At 41.5% G+C, this 13,196-nt stretch overlaps 1 protein-coding gene across 1 annotated transcript in view; it reads right to left on the bottom strand.

The window, feature by feature from the left end:
* Window positions 1-11,903: 11,903 nt before the first annotated feature.
* PAQR8 (progestin and adipoQ receptor family member 8) overlaps window positions 11,904-13,196 on the bottom strand; it is a 57,826-nt gene continuing 56,533 nt past the window's right edge. The window contains exon 2 of the mRNA XM_044673382.1: window positions 11,904-13,192. Coding sequence (XP_044529317.1) covers window positions 12,071-13,135 — 1,065 coding nt within the window. The 5' untranslated portion in view covers window positions 13,136-13,192 and the 3' untranslated portion in view covers window positions 11,904-12,070. The remainder of the gene's footprint in view (window positions 13,193-13,196) is intronic.

Below are 13,196 nucleotides of genomic sequence, written 5' to 3'. Positions count from 1 at the left end.
GGCTATAATCTTTCGGTTTTCGGCCATAATCTTCTGGAATTCCTTTTCAATCTGGTCATTTCTGGTGTTCAATTGCAAGATTTTACCTTTTAAACAGTTATTTTCTTGCCAGATCTCTTCCATTTTCCTCAAAATCTCAGTTTTGAACTCTTCCATAGCTTGTGAGGAGTTTTCCTTATTTGAGGAGGGTCCGGATGCTTGTTTGTTCTCCTCCTCTGTTTGCTCGGTTGTCTGGATTTTCTCTGTGTAAAAGTTGTCGAGTGTTAAAGGCTTCTTTTTCTTGTTGTTATTCTTTCTCTTCTGATTTTCCTGAGGTTGGGTAGCCATCATTAGCCCAGCAGCTTCTCAGGTTTATCCTCGCGCTCAGTGTCTGTCCACGGTCTATTGGTTCCTGAGGTCTGAGTTCTGGTTTTTTCCAAGGTCAAGCCCCCTATTGGACCCCCTTGCTTGATCCTCTGCAGGAGGTTCCTTTACAAGTCTCAGGGCGCTGCTTCCACAGTCGTATACCCGTCTGCACTGGTTCCCCACTCAGGTTTTCAGAGCTTTAGTTCCTGGTTGTGTCTGCCTCCACCCTCGCCTCCGCCAGTGCCTGTGCGCTCTGCGCTAGGCGTCCACTCTCTGCCCTCGCGCTCAGATTTCGCTTGCGTTCTCTGGCTTATTGGGGTCCTAAATCTTGCTGCTCTCAGGAACAGGCCCTGGAGCTGCCAATGACTCGATGGGTGCCCCAAACTTGTTCTATTTCTTTTTAGCTGGCTTCAGAGCTATAGATTTTGTGTGTGGAGGGGGTGGGGGTGGGGTGGTTGCTGAGCCCGCGATTTAGTGAGAGCCCTTTATAGCCTGGAAATGTCTCGATTCCACGTACCTTCCACGCTGTGCCCTGTTGTGGGGTTCCTCCGTTCGTCTGGACTTGTTTTTATGTCCCCTTGAGGAGTTTTGTGTGTTTCGGTCAGGAGAGGTTAAGAGCTGCTTCTTACTCTGCCGCCATCTTAACCCGGAACCCCTGGTCCCATTAGTTTTTGATGTGCTCTGCAATGAATGATGGATAACTTTGATGGTAACTATATGGCCTCTAACAATTCGCTTATCAGTTTCCCATATGCTATTGCTTTCCCATTAGATATTATGAACCCTCTTTTCTTCCAAATTTCTCCAGAAGAATGCAGAATCGAAAAACCATACTTTGAGTTTGTAAAAACATTCACGGCTTTGTTTTTAGCAATTTTAAGTGCTTGGATTAATGCAACGATTTCTGCCCCTTGAGCCGAGATGTCTGGCCCAAGTGCTGCATACCATAGGGTTTCATTCTGGGTAGTTACTGCTGCTCCTGAAACTCTTTGCCCATTATGATGGTAACTCGAGCCATCACAGAAAAGTGTAAGGTCAGCTTCTTCCATAGGAATATCAGAAAGATCTTCTCTAGCCTTTTGTACTAATTCCAATGTATCCTTACAATGTGAAGGCTATCCCCTTCTAATGGAAGTTCTGGGATAAGAGTTGTTGGATTAATGGATTTACACTTATGGAAGGTTAAGTTTTCATTTGTTAACAATGTTGCTTGGTACTGAGAGAGATGCTGAGATGTAAAAGCCTGCAGATTTGCATTCCTCAGAGTGGTTTCAAGTTAGTGCTGGGAATACAATCTTAGCTCCCCTCCCAGGACTAGCTTAGAACTCTTCCTAACCATCAGAGCTGCAGTAGCAATAATCTTTAAATAGGAAACCATTCCCTGGATAACAGGATCTAGAGTAGAACTGTAATTTGCCATGGGCCGTAAGCTGCTTCCTAAGTACTGTGTGAGCACTGCACAAGCTATTCCTTTATCCTCATGGATAAACAAATGAAAAGTCTTGTTGTGATCTGGAATGCCTAGTGCAGGAGAAGATAGAATTGCTGTCTTTAACTTCTCAATGGCATGCTTGTGTTCTTTTGTCAGCTTCAGTGGTTCTTTGATGTCTTTCCTGGTTAACTCTGTTAAAGGCTTTGATATTAGAGAAAACCCAGGTGTCCACTATCTACAGAAGCTGGTCATGCCAATTATTGCTCTTAGTTGCTTCTTGGTCTTAGTTAAGCTGAGTTTTTGTATATCTTTGATTCTCTTCTTTGATATACTCCTAGTTCCACCTTGCAATGTGAACCTAAAAACTCAGTTTTCTCTTGTATATCTTGTATATGCTGTCTTGATCCAGTACTAAGATTGTGTGATCTTCTGCTATCCTATCTAAGCACAGGTTAGGATGATGTTTCAATGACCTTTTAGGAAGATGCAAATATAGTTCCCCATTTGGCTCGCAGTAAATTGTTGTGGCTAGTTTACATAGTATATCTCTACCTATGAGATTGTTTGGGCACAATGGTAACAATAAGAATTGATGATCAAATTCTATTGGTCCCAACTTCACCATTTTTGGTTGAAACTTTGGTGCAGTTTGGGGTATGCCTGATGCTCCTTTCACTATGACTGATCCAAGCATCTCACAATCTCTAGGGAGATCCTTTAAACAACTTATATCTGCACCTGTGTCAATGATTCCACTTATATATTCTCCATTAATCTGAATAGTGATCAATGGTTCTTTATTGTCATTGTTGTGCAAAGGAAACATCTGTGTTTCTTCCTTCAGTGGCAGGTTAGTACTGGCTTCAGAATCTAATGCCTCTCTATTAGAAGGTTCACGGTAGTAGGAATTCACTTCCTGGAAAATGTCTGCCTCCATGAGCAGTCCCTCTCTGTTATCTGATTCTGCCCCTCCCCCTTGCTGCTTGTCTTCAGAGCCTAGAGGACAAAATGGCTTCTTTTGGATCACAGTTTGAATTGTGTCAGTTTGTCCCTTCACTCCAGGGCATAGTAAGTCTCTAATTACGGCTCCAGGGATAGGATTAGATGTATTTTCCTCCCCTCTCACCAAGGCTTGAGGTCCCAGCCCTGTGTGTGTAGTATTTTGTAAGCTTTGGGTACTTCCGGGTGAGTCTGCCTGTGAAAGCCTTGTTTTAAAAGTGTCCATTTTTTTTTCTCTAAAACCTCTCTTGCTGGCTGCTCTGAAATCACACTCACTACATTGTATCTAGGCTTAAAACTCTCAGCCTCTGGGTTTAGACAGAAATGTATCCTCCCCCCTTTTTATATATTTTTTATATAATTTATATATTATTTTTATATATTTAATATATTTTAAACCCTTAACCTCAGTGTATTGACTTATAGGTGGAAGAGTGGTAAGGATAGGCAATGGGGGTCAAGTGACTTGCCCAGGGTCACACAGCTGGGAAGTGTCTGAGGCCGGATTTGAACCTAGGATCTCCCGTCTCCAGGCCTGGCTCTCAATCCACTGAGCTACCCAGCTGCCCCCATGAAATGTATCCCTTTTGCAGTTGTTATGTTGCTATTTGAGCTAGAGGGTTGAGTCTGAAACATTGTTTCTCTCTTGTCCTCCATTTTGATACCAGGTGTTAGACTAAGTGACAATACATGTTTCTCTTTGGCAAAGCACTGTTCTAAGGGCTTGGAATTGTTCCCAAGTTGTTCCCCCAAGCTACTCACATTGCTCAACATAGTTGGCGATTGGCTATTTGCAACAATGTTACATTGATTTCCTAGTCCAAATTTTAAACCATTTGCAATTAGGCTTATGTCAATATTTTTCACTCCTTCCTTAGAAGTCTGTGAAACTCCAGTGCTTCCCACAAGAGATGGTTCCTTCCCATAGATATCTCTATGCAAGTCTCTTAGGTCATCTTGCATTTGTAATTCAGCAGTGGACTTCCTTCTATTCTCAAATGTGGTGTATTGATTTCCTTCAATACTGTTCATCATTAGATCATTAGCCTCATTCTCTCTTTTTAGGTCTTTGCTCTCTGTATTTGTCTTTTCTCTTTGATGGTGTGTATTACAGATTAACCTTCATTGTAAATTTCTTGGCCTGGTCCCTAATTTCAAAAATTTCTCCATTTCACCTAGAGATGGCTTATCAGATTTCTTGCAATCATGCTGGCAACAAGCTTGTGATTTTTGAGATTTGCTTGCCCAATTACTATTTACATATGTCTTCTTATAAGAATCAGATCTATCCTTGCTAAAATCAATTTGCTTTCTAAATCTACATTGTCTTAGGAGATGGCCTGGCTTCTTGCATAGATAACATTTAGGAATTGAATTATTGAACTTCTTTTGATTGTAATAATTAGATTTGGGTCTAGACTCTCTATTTTTGGTAATTTGTAGAGCATAATTCTTAAACTTCTCTCTGTCTCGATCTCGTCTTGTCTCCTGTAACTTTCGTTTCAATTCCTGAATTGTCCTGTCTTTCTTTGAGTCCAGCTCATGTCTAATTTGTTGTTCTTTCTGCTTAGAGTCATAAATATGTGTGGCATGTTTTCTGATTTCTTCTAAAGACAAGTCTTCCCATTGTGGACAACTCTTTCTGAAATATACTTGTATAGGCACACTAGTTCCCTTTATGAACTGCCTCTTAATATGAGGTAATGCTTCATCAGCCTGGTCTCTACTGAAACCTAGTAGATTTTCAGAATTTTCCATTAACCTGTCTAGGAACAAACTTGGGTGCTCATCCTCAGATTGCCTCATCTTCTGAAATTTGTTCCAGCCGTTAGGCCTTTTCCCATGAATTTTTACAGCTTCTAAAAGATCAGTTCTACATTTAATTAAATCTCTTATGTTAGCCGGAGAACTTAAATCAATTGCTGAATGGTCCCTAGGCCAGTCCACCAAATTTACATTGCTTCTTGTCTCATTAATAAACCTAGCCTTCTTACTGGGAGTAAAAAATTCATAGAGGATAAATTCCACGTCCAAATAAGCTAAATGTCCTTTTAAGTTCTTTAGTTGCTTTGTATGGTGATAAAAAGAATCCTACTGGCTCGCCAAAAACTGTTATAAAAATATGTAAGAGATGTTGTAGATGGGATGGAGAGGAGTAAGCCTAAACTGGATACTACCACTGGTAATTTACATAAGTAAAGCAAATCATATTCTTTCACAACTTGTGCTAATGTACAAACTTATATTTTATAATATAAGTTTATAATTGTATAAATTGTATAACACCATAATTCTTTAAGAACTAAAATTGGAGGTGACTCCAAAGGCAAAATTGGGCTGAAGCAGAGGACCAATGATGACTGACATCATAGACATAGTTTAAGGGATATGTATTGTGACATGTATGCTTAGAAAAGGAGGTAGGTGGGTCAAGGGTCATTTAGGGATAACAGAGATAGCTTGACTCCTGAACACCCACAAAATGAGTAACTGAGCTCAAGGCAGACCTCCAGGTCTCTGCTTGGATCCTCGATGGGAGCTTCAAAGATTACAGTCAAGAAAGCCCTTAGATCTTGATCAACGACACATGTAAAACCCAGTGGAATTACTCATTGGCTAAGGGAGGGGGGTGGGAGGAGGTGAGGGAAAGAACATGAATCATGCAACCATGGAAACAGTACTCTACATTAATTAAATAAATAAACTTAAAAAAAAAAAAAAAGAAAGACCTTAGAGGTCGTCCTAGGATCTAACTGCACCATTCTATAGAGGAGGGATGAGGAAGCTGAGGTTTATGTAAACCATTTTTATCTTGGAATGGTAAATCATTCTTTACTTGGCTTGACAGATGGGAGTATTCTAAGTATTTTAAGATGTTTCCACAGAAGAGAATAAAACCCCAGAGGACTATGATGCCATGGTTGAACAATACCTTCCTGGAAAATGCAAGACAACATTCAGTAGATATTTAGTAAATGGACAACTGAATGAATGAAGTCCTACAATCAGCAAGTATCAGTTTCTGAGATAGGGCTGAAGAATTGAACACGGATGCCTGGTGACCCTTTTGTCCAACTGCAGAGCCTTGTTTGAAGCCACCAGAGGGACACACTTGAGCCCAATGCCTTAAACTACTTGCAAAGTATCACACCTCTAGGAAGTGTGTATTATCTGACTCCAAGCCCAGTTCTCTCAGCACCATGGAAGTCTACCTTGATGTCCTTTACAGAAGGTCAACGATGAGATGGCAGAGATGGATTATGACCCAATCCATACCACTGTAGGAAATAACCATGCTAATAAGATCATAGATTTGCTGAAGTATATAAACTTAAAGGTAAATTCTCTTCCACTTTATCATAAAAAAAAAGACCCTCCTTTGATTATTGAGGAATTCAAGAAAGGAAGGTCAGAATGCTGGTTCTGGAATCAGAAGAACCATAGTGAAATCTTGTTTCTCATAGTTCTCGTGTATGACATCAGGCACACTATTGGAACTCAGTGAATTAGAAACAAGGGATTATGAAGGAGACGCCTGATGAGAGGAAAACAAGTATCTTAAAACAGGAAAAAATATTTCAGGTCCAAGAACAGATGTGATATAACAATTTAGGGAGGAGAGCCAGAGCACATCCTCTAGTTTCTAGGACTATTATCCTAGTAATATTCTCTGTCCTCAGGACAGGAGGAGCTTATGATTATCTTTGGAACCCTTATGTCAAGAGATTTGGAGGAAAAAACCCAGTCCCATCATTCTGTTAGAATTCATTTTGTTCTCCCATTCTGAATGGTTGCAAATTAAACTCTACTACTACTCCCAGAGCTGAGTCCCAGTATGATTTAAGCAATGTGAGGGCAGAGGCTTTATCAAGTATCTTTGGTTTCAATGATGCCTACCAGAGTGCTTTGCATAAAGTAAATGCTTAATAAACCCTCATCAAAGGAATGAGTTCTAATGTTTAAAGAAAACCAACTCAAATTGTGGATGTGGTGGCAGTGGCCAGGTAAGAGGACTTTAAATTGTTACCTCAGGAAAATACCCCCAAACCCAACTTTAATAAATCATCTGCATTGATATAGAGACTGAATATCAGGGACTGTGTTTCTGTATTTGCAGCCCCAGTGCCTACTACAATGTCTAGCACAGAGCAGGCACTAAATAAATGCTTGTTGGTCAATTGATTCAATCTCTGTAAATTGTCAAAGAAAACACTGAAGTGAATAGGATTGTCCGGAGAGGATTTCTAAGCAAGGAAAGAGAGCCATCTAGGGGAAACTAAGTGAAACTGTAAATGTTGCCCCAAAGGACCTAAACTCGAAGCCATTTGCTTTACATGGCCAAACAAGGCAAGAGGAAGCTGTGAAATCGAAGCATTAGAGATTTTGAACTGGAAAGAATCTTAGAGGCATCTAGTCCACTCCTCCTCCTTCTTCTTTTTAAACTCTTACTTTCTTAGTATCAATTCTAAAACAGAAGAGAACCAACAGTTAGGCAATCGGGGTTAAGAGACTTGTCCAGGGGAAGTGCCTGAAGTCACATTTGAACCCAGGTCCTCCCAAATCCAGACCTTATGTTCTATCCAATGTGCTATCCAGCTGCCTCAAATCCTTTCTTCACAGATGAGGAAACCCAGGCCACAGGATATAGGAAAATGGATTTAGAGCTAGAAAAGACCTTATTCATCCAGTCTACTGCCTTCCCCATCATTTTGTAGCTGAGGAAAACAAAAGCTCAAGTGATTGTAATGTTTCCAAAGTTACAGTTAATAGCAGAGTCAGGATTTGAACCAAGATCCTCTGATTCCAACTCCAGCAATTTTCTGCTTCACCTTAGAAGCTTAGAATCTTCAAGGGCCTAGCAGAAGTCTCACGAGGAACATTCTCCAATGATGCACTTCCAGCAAAGTTGGGAATGTAGGCATTATTTCTCATGGATAAGCAAATGATTGGTTAAACAATTTATTGAGTTGGACTTCTCATTTTGAGGACAATAAGCAAATTCCTTAGGTGTACATCACAGTTAAAATATTAGTTCTCCAAGTTTAATTTACATTTTTAAAAATATCAAAAGCTTCATTGGAAAATCACATCTGTCAATAGATGATTAAAGATATCCCATCCCAGTTGGGAGCCTTTTTAGTGCCCCTGCAATCAAAATGAAACATCCCTCTGTTTTCTCCTTCCATTTCCATTATCGATACAAAACTAATTTATTTTACCTGAATATATACTTTTTTTGTGTAACCAAAACTTCTTTAAACTATCTAGGACTTAGCTGAATTTTTGCTGAAAGGTGAGTTGCATAAAAAATCATTATTTTTATCTCATCACTCAAAGAAACCTCTGAAATGGTAATGGTAAAGAAAGCTGATTATCTTCCTTTTGCTTCCCCCGTAGGTAGATCTTGCTTTTCTTCTTGCTAATCTGAATTTCTTAAGTCATAAAGCTGTCATGTTTTCTCCAAACTCCATACCCACCAATGTCTGAAAAGCATTAAACATTTCTTTTCTAACAAAAAGATTAGCATCATAAGGCTTAAAGCTGGAAGAGCCCTTTAATGAGAATTAGTAAACTCTTTACTGTGAAATGTGACCAAGCAATCCCAGATTTTCTTGCTGTGTGGTTAGAACTCTAAAAATAAAAAGTCATGACACCCACACAGAATAGAGCAACTTGGGAATGTGTTGGGCATAGATAGCAGTTGTCTCTGTTAATCCTCTACCTTCTATGGTAAGCTTTTTAGAAGAATGCCCCACTTTGAGTGGTCCACTCTTTAGTCTTGTCTGTTTATATCATCTTTTTACCACCCATTCCCACGCTGCTGGGAAATTAGAATCATTCTAGATAAAACAGAAAGCTTCATATGTATAAGGGACTCAAGAAGTTGATTAAATTATGGAACTTAAAATTATTTCAGAACACCACTAGGTGGTAGTATATCTCAGTCAAGAATTGAGAAGATTTATCAACAATCTTAGGATCTTCATTTTCATACTCTTGAGTTGATGATTGCTGAACTGGGTATTATTGTTCACCTAAATTCACTCTTTTTGGAATCTAATACTTAAACCTTACTGCTTTGGTCTTCTTTAAACCTCTGAGATGGATTTGGACTAATTTCACTTTCATTTTTTCCCCCACGATAAACATTTAGAGAGCTAATTGGCCCCAGAAAGGTCATATAAGATTCAGACCTGTAGGCAGGTGAGATTGGGGAACAAATCTTAAATAGGTAAGCTGTGTCATAACATATAGAAGTAACCAAGGCACACTCTGAATGCACACAGACCTAAACCATCTATTCCCTACCATCATGGTGCTTCTACTCTGTCCATTATCTCCATCTCTTGGGTACCAGAGACTTGAATTTCAGAAAAGTTCCAGATACCAAACTTTGATGGGGAAGCCTTTCACATTATCTTGCCTTTTAGGAGGTGTACTTCCCAGCTGCCTCTACTTCGTTTCTTCCCTTTCCAGTTTTTCTTTATGTACTGTTTTCCCAATTGAATGTAAACTTCTTGAGGGGGCAAGGACTATCTTGCTTGTATTTGTATTCCTACTGCTTAGCATAGTGCCAAGCATATATAAACCCTTAATAAGTAATCTCTCTCTCTCTCCTCCCCTCCCCTTTCTCCTGCCTACCCTCTAATCTGGGTTCTGCATTCGAGTGTTGATCAGCCAATGACCAATGACATTCTAAAACAGTGATTCCCAAACTTTTTTGGCCTACCGCCCCCTTTCCAGAAAAAATATTACTTGGCGCCCCCTGTCACATACTATCACCGCCACCCCCCTTACAATTATTAATGGCCCCAAATGCACCTGTGGCCATCACTGCCTCCCCTGGATGGCTGCAGCACCCACCAGGGGGCGGTGGCACCCACTTTGGGAATCACTGTTCTAAAACATCCCTCCCACCTTAGGAATATTGGAATCCTTTGCCATCCATTTTCCTTTTGTAAATATCTAGACTTAGTGTAAAGATCTTTGGTATTAAATAGAACCTCAGGTCAATCACAAGGATTGACTTACTTAGAAGACAATCTTCTCCACTCCAACTCTTAAGAAATAAAGTTTTTCAAGGTGTCATCAACAATACTTCCACCAATGTCCAGTTGCTGGGTCAAATAGCAATACTGAATCCAGGCTTGCTCCATATGTTTGTATATTCTTTCAATATCATCTTAGGTCAAGCCTATTCAGTTTATTTGGCTTTATTTGTACTAGATATCACATCTGTGGAATATATTGTGTGAGAAACTTGTTTAATAAGTCCTCTGGAATTTAAGGTTCAACACTGAGGTATCTAGCTAGGAGAAAAGTGACAGAAATACAAGATTTCTTATAATCAATCAATTAATAATGGTAATAGTGAAGTTGTCTTGGATATTTTTGGTGCCTTTCTGTTGAAAAGCAGTACCTAGCCTTTTCCTACCTTTTCTATTCCCTACTTGGGAGAATGAAATGTTCCTTGGTCTTATTCCCGTATTCTCTAAAAAGGAAAATCACCACCTGGTCAAAAATGAAAACGATGAACACATTTGAAGGCACTAAATCGAAACAACAGGCAGCTTGAACTAGTAGACAGAAAGCTAGGTTGGCTTTGAGTCCAGAAGACTGAGGCTCAAGTCCTATCTTTGATACATGGCTTGTGTGACTTTGGACAAATCACTTAGCTTCTAAATGTACCAAGCAACTCTCTAAGTAAAAAAAAAAAAAAGATAAATAAGTTACTTAGCAGAAGGTGAATTTCCCAAAATCAATGAAATTGAAAAGAAAATCAAATGAGTATCTTTGGGCCCAATGGAAATGGAATGAACAAGAACTTGAAGGATGACCAAGAATAAATGAAAAGTCAGAACTTGTAAACAAAAATCTCAGTGAATGGAGCCATTAAATACTGTTCTGAGAGGAGGCCAGACTAACTCATCATTAAGCTTGACAACTGCTGTTTTAGGCTAAAGGAGAATCGGTGGCCTCTTAAGGAGGGAGGATTTCATGGCTGCTCTAGAGAGCCAAGTCTTTCTGGAACATATAAAGTTCTTAGTGTTGCTTGCCCTGACACATACTATAGTGATCCTTCACATTGCAGCATGTCATCTTTGGGGAACAAAGCCTGTGCATTCAAACTGAGGGATGACATATGGAATTTTCCTGGAGCAATTCTGGATGATCTGCCCAAGACAAAGTAGATCTACTACTCATTTGGAGACCCAGAGTAGACTTTTTTATTTATGTGAATTCCCTCAAGGGTTTGGGACGATCTACTTAGGAGCTGAGAAGGTAGGGGAAAGGTCTAGTCAGGACCCCAAGTGTTCTCCAAATCAATGAGAATCCCTGTAAAGGACCCTTGGAAATAGCTCACTCTCCAAACCTCCCAGAAACTAGCTGGAGTTGAAGAGTAGAGTAGATTACTTGGTCAACCCATTGGGTTCTCCAGACCTAATATCAGCTTTAAGAGCCCCAAAGAACATTGGAATGCAAAGGAATCAGGGAGTTGAATCCCACAGTGCCTACCAACAAAAGTTTTGGAAAGTAAGTCTTTCCTAGAAACTCTTAGCATTTCATTGAGGCTGAATGAGTATCAGAACATGTGGGTTTTCTGAATGTCTCTGCTGACCCCATTTTTGGAAAATATAGCTGATATTCAGTCCTTTCCATCACCAAGTACACTTCAGATCTAGGAATAGCCTTACCCCAGGCAGCTAACAGTCATCCTGAGAAAGGGGCCCATAGTTGAGTGATGATAGAAGAGGAAAAGAGTACCAGAGGAACCAAATAATTCAATGCGTTTATGGGTTTTGATCAGTGTTCTAAATTCAGCTGAAAAAGGTTCTGAGATCATCTTTCCCTTTAGAGATCTGCAACACTGGGCTGCTGTTCTAATGGCTTTTTGCTCAGCATTTTATCCAGGTCAATGTTAAAATCCCTCTGACCCTGAGGGCTATCTGCTACTAGCCGTAGGAGGCTAGAGCTGGAATTCTGCCCAGGTAAGATCAACTCAATCCTGGTAGTGGAGCCAAGATGAAACCTAGCCAAGGCACCTTCCTATTTGTGCCATCTGAGAACGTATCACGAAAGGAAAAGGATTCCCATTATTAAAATAAGAAAAGACTTCACTTTCTCATTGCTATAGCCAGAAGCTCATACGTGGAAATAAAGTTTAATTTAAGTCATACAGAACCTTAAAAAAAAAATTCAATCTTCAGTGTCCCACCCCCTTTCTAGAGTTGTTTTTTTTTTTTTCCAAGTGAATTCCTAAGAAACCACCCAAGCCACTCCCTGCTGCCACCCTCAGGAATCCTTCTTGGTCAGTCCAGCCTTGATCTTGCACCTCAGGAAGGCTGCGGTGGTACCACTACAGGCAGCCAAGAGGAAGAACGAGAGGCATGCCAAATAGACAGAGAGGGGGCTGTGCCTCTGCAGAAAGATGTCTTGTCGTCCCTGGTAATCCAGAAGAATGGCCTCCAGTTGGGAGAGGGTGCAGACGGACAGAAAGGCATGGAAGATCTGGTGCCCGTGACCCACAATATCACAGGACCCCGGGAAGTACTTCTCTGGGACCGGACAGGAGAAGAAGTAGGCGCTGACCAGAAAAAAGAAAATCTGGAGCGTGTGGTACCAGGCAGCCTGCTCCTGACAGCCGGACAGGTGGCAGAGAGCTACTCGATGGGCCACGGGGCTGATGTCCAGAACGAAGGCCAGCCCCGCCGGAACCACCTGACAGATCTTCCTCATCACCGGGTAAGGCCTCCGATAGCGGTACTTGGCATAGCAGCAACCGGCGCAAGACAACCAACCGCAGAAGGCAGCCGCTGGCAGGAAGAAGAGCCAGAACCGTTCATACCAGGCTGGGTCAGAGCTGTAGAAGAAGTGCGCCAGGGCGCTGCCGTACTGGTAGACGCTCACCCCGACGTAGTCCACAAAATAGAAGGTGTAGTGAGACAGTTCTGACTTGGACTGCAGCAGGTGAGCCAGGAGGCTGCACGTGAGGTACGTGATGGAGGACAAGATGAAGAGAAGCAAGGGCAAAGAGTGGGCCGAGGTCCAGGGCAGGGCCTCCGTCTCGGCAAAGGCCCGGAACCTCAGGAGGACGGCCAGCGCCGCCAGCAAGTGGGTCCAGACATTGACCACTTCGTTGTGTTTCTGAAAGAGGCTGAAGAAATAGTAGCGCCACTCGTGGCCCGTGGGGCGGTAGCCGGTGTGGATGTAGGGCTCCCGGAAGAGCTGGGGCACATCGCTTTCTGGGACGGTGCAAGGCATCTTGGGAAAGCCATCCTCAAGGAGCTTAGGCAGGCGACGGAGCTGCTGGCCACTGACTGAGAGGGTGCTGAGGCGCTCCAAAATGGCCGTTGTCATGGTGGCCGTAGCTAGGGGCTCTCTAGGGGGCAGGTCCCGGATCCAGGGGTCGTTCACCTAG

The sequence above is a fragment of the Gracilinanus agilis genome, chromosome 4, assembly GCF_016433145.1.
Source record: "Gracilinanus agilis isolate LMUSP501 chromosome 4, AgileGrace, whole genome shotgun sequence".
Taxonomy (NCBI): domain Eukaryota; kingdom Metazoa; phylum Chordata; class Mammalia; order Didelphimorphia; family Didelphidae; genus Gracilinanus; species Gracilinanus agilis.
The sequence above is the reverse complement of the archived record's forward strand: the minus strand, read 5'-3'. Positions and strand labels throughout refer to the sequence as shown.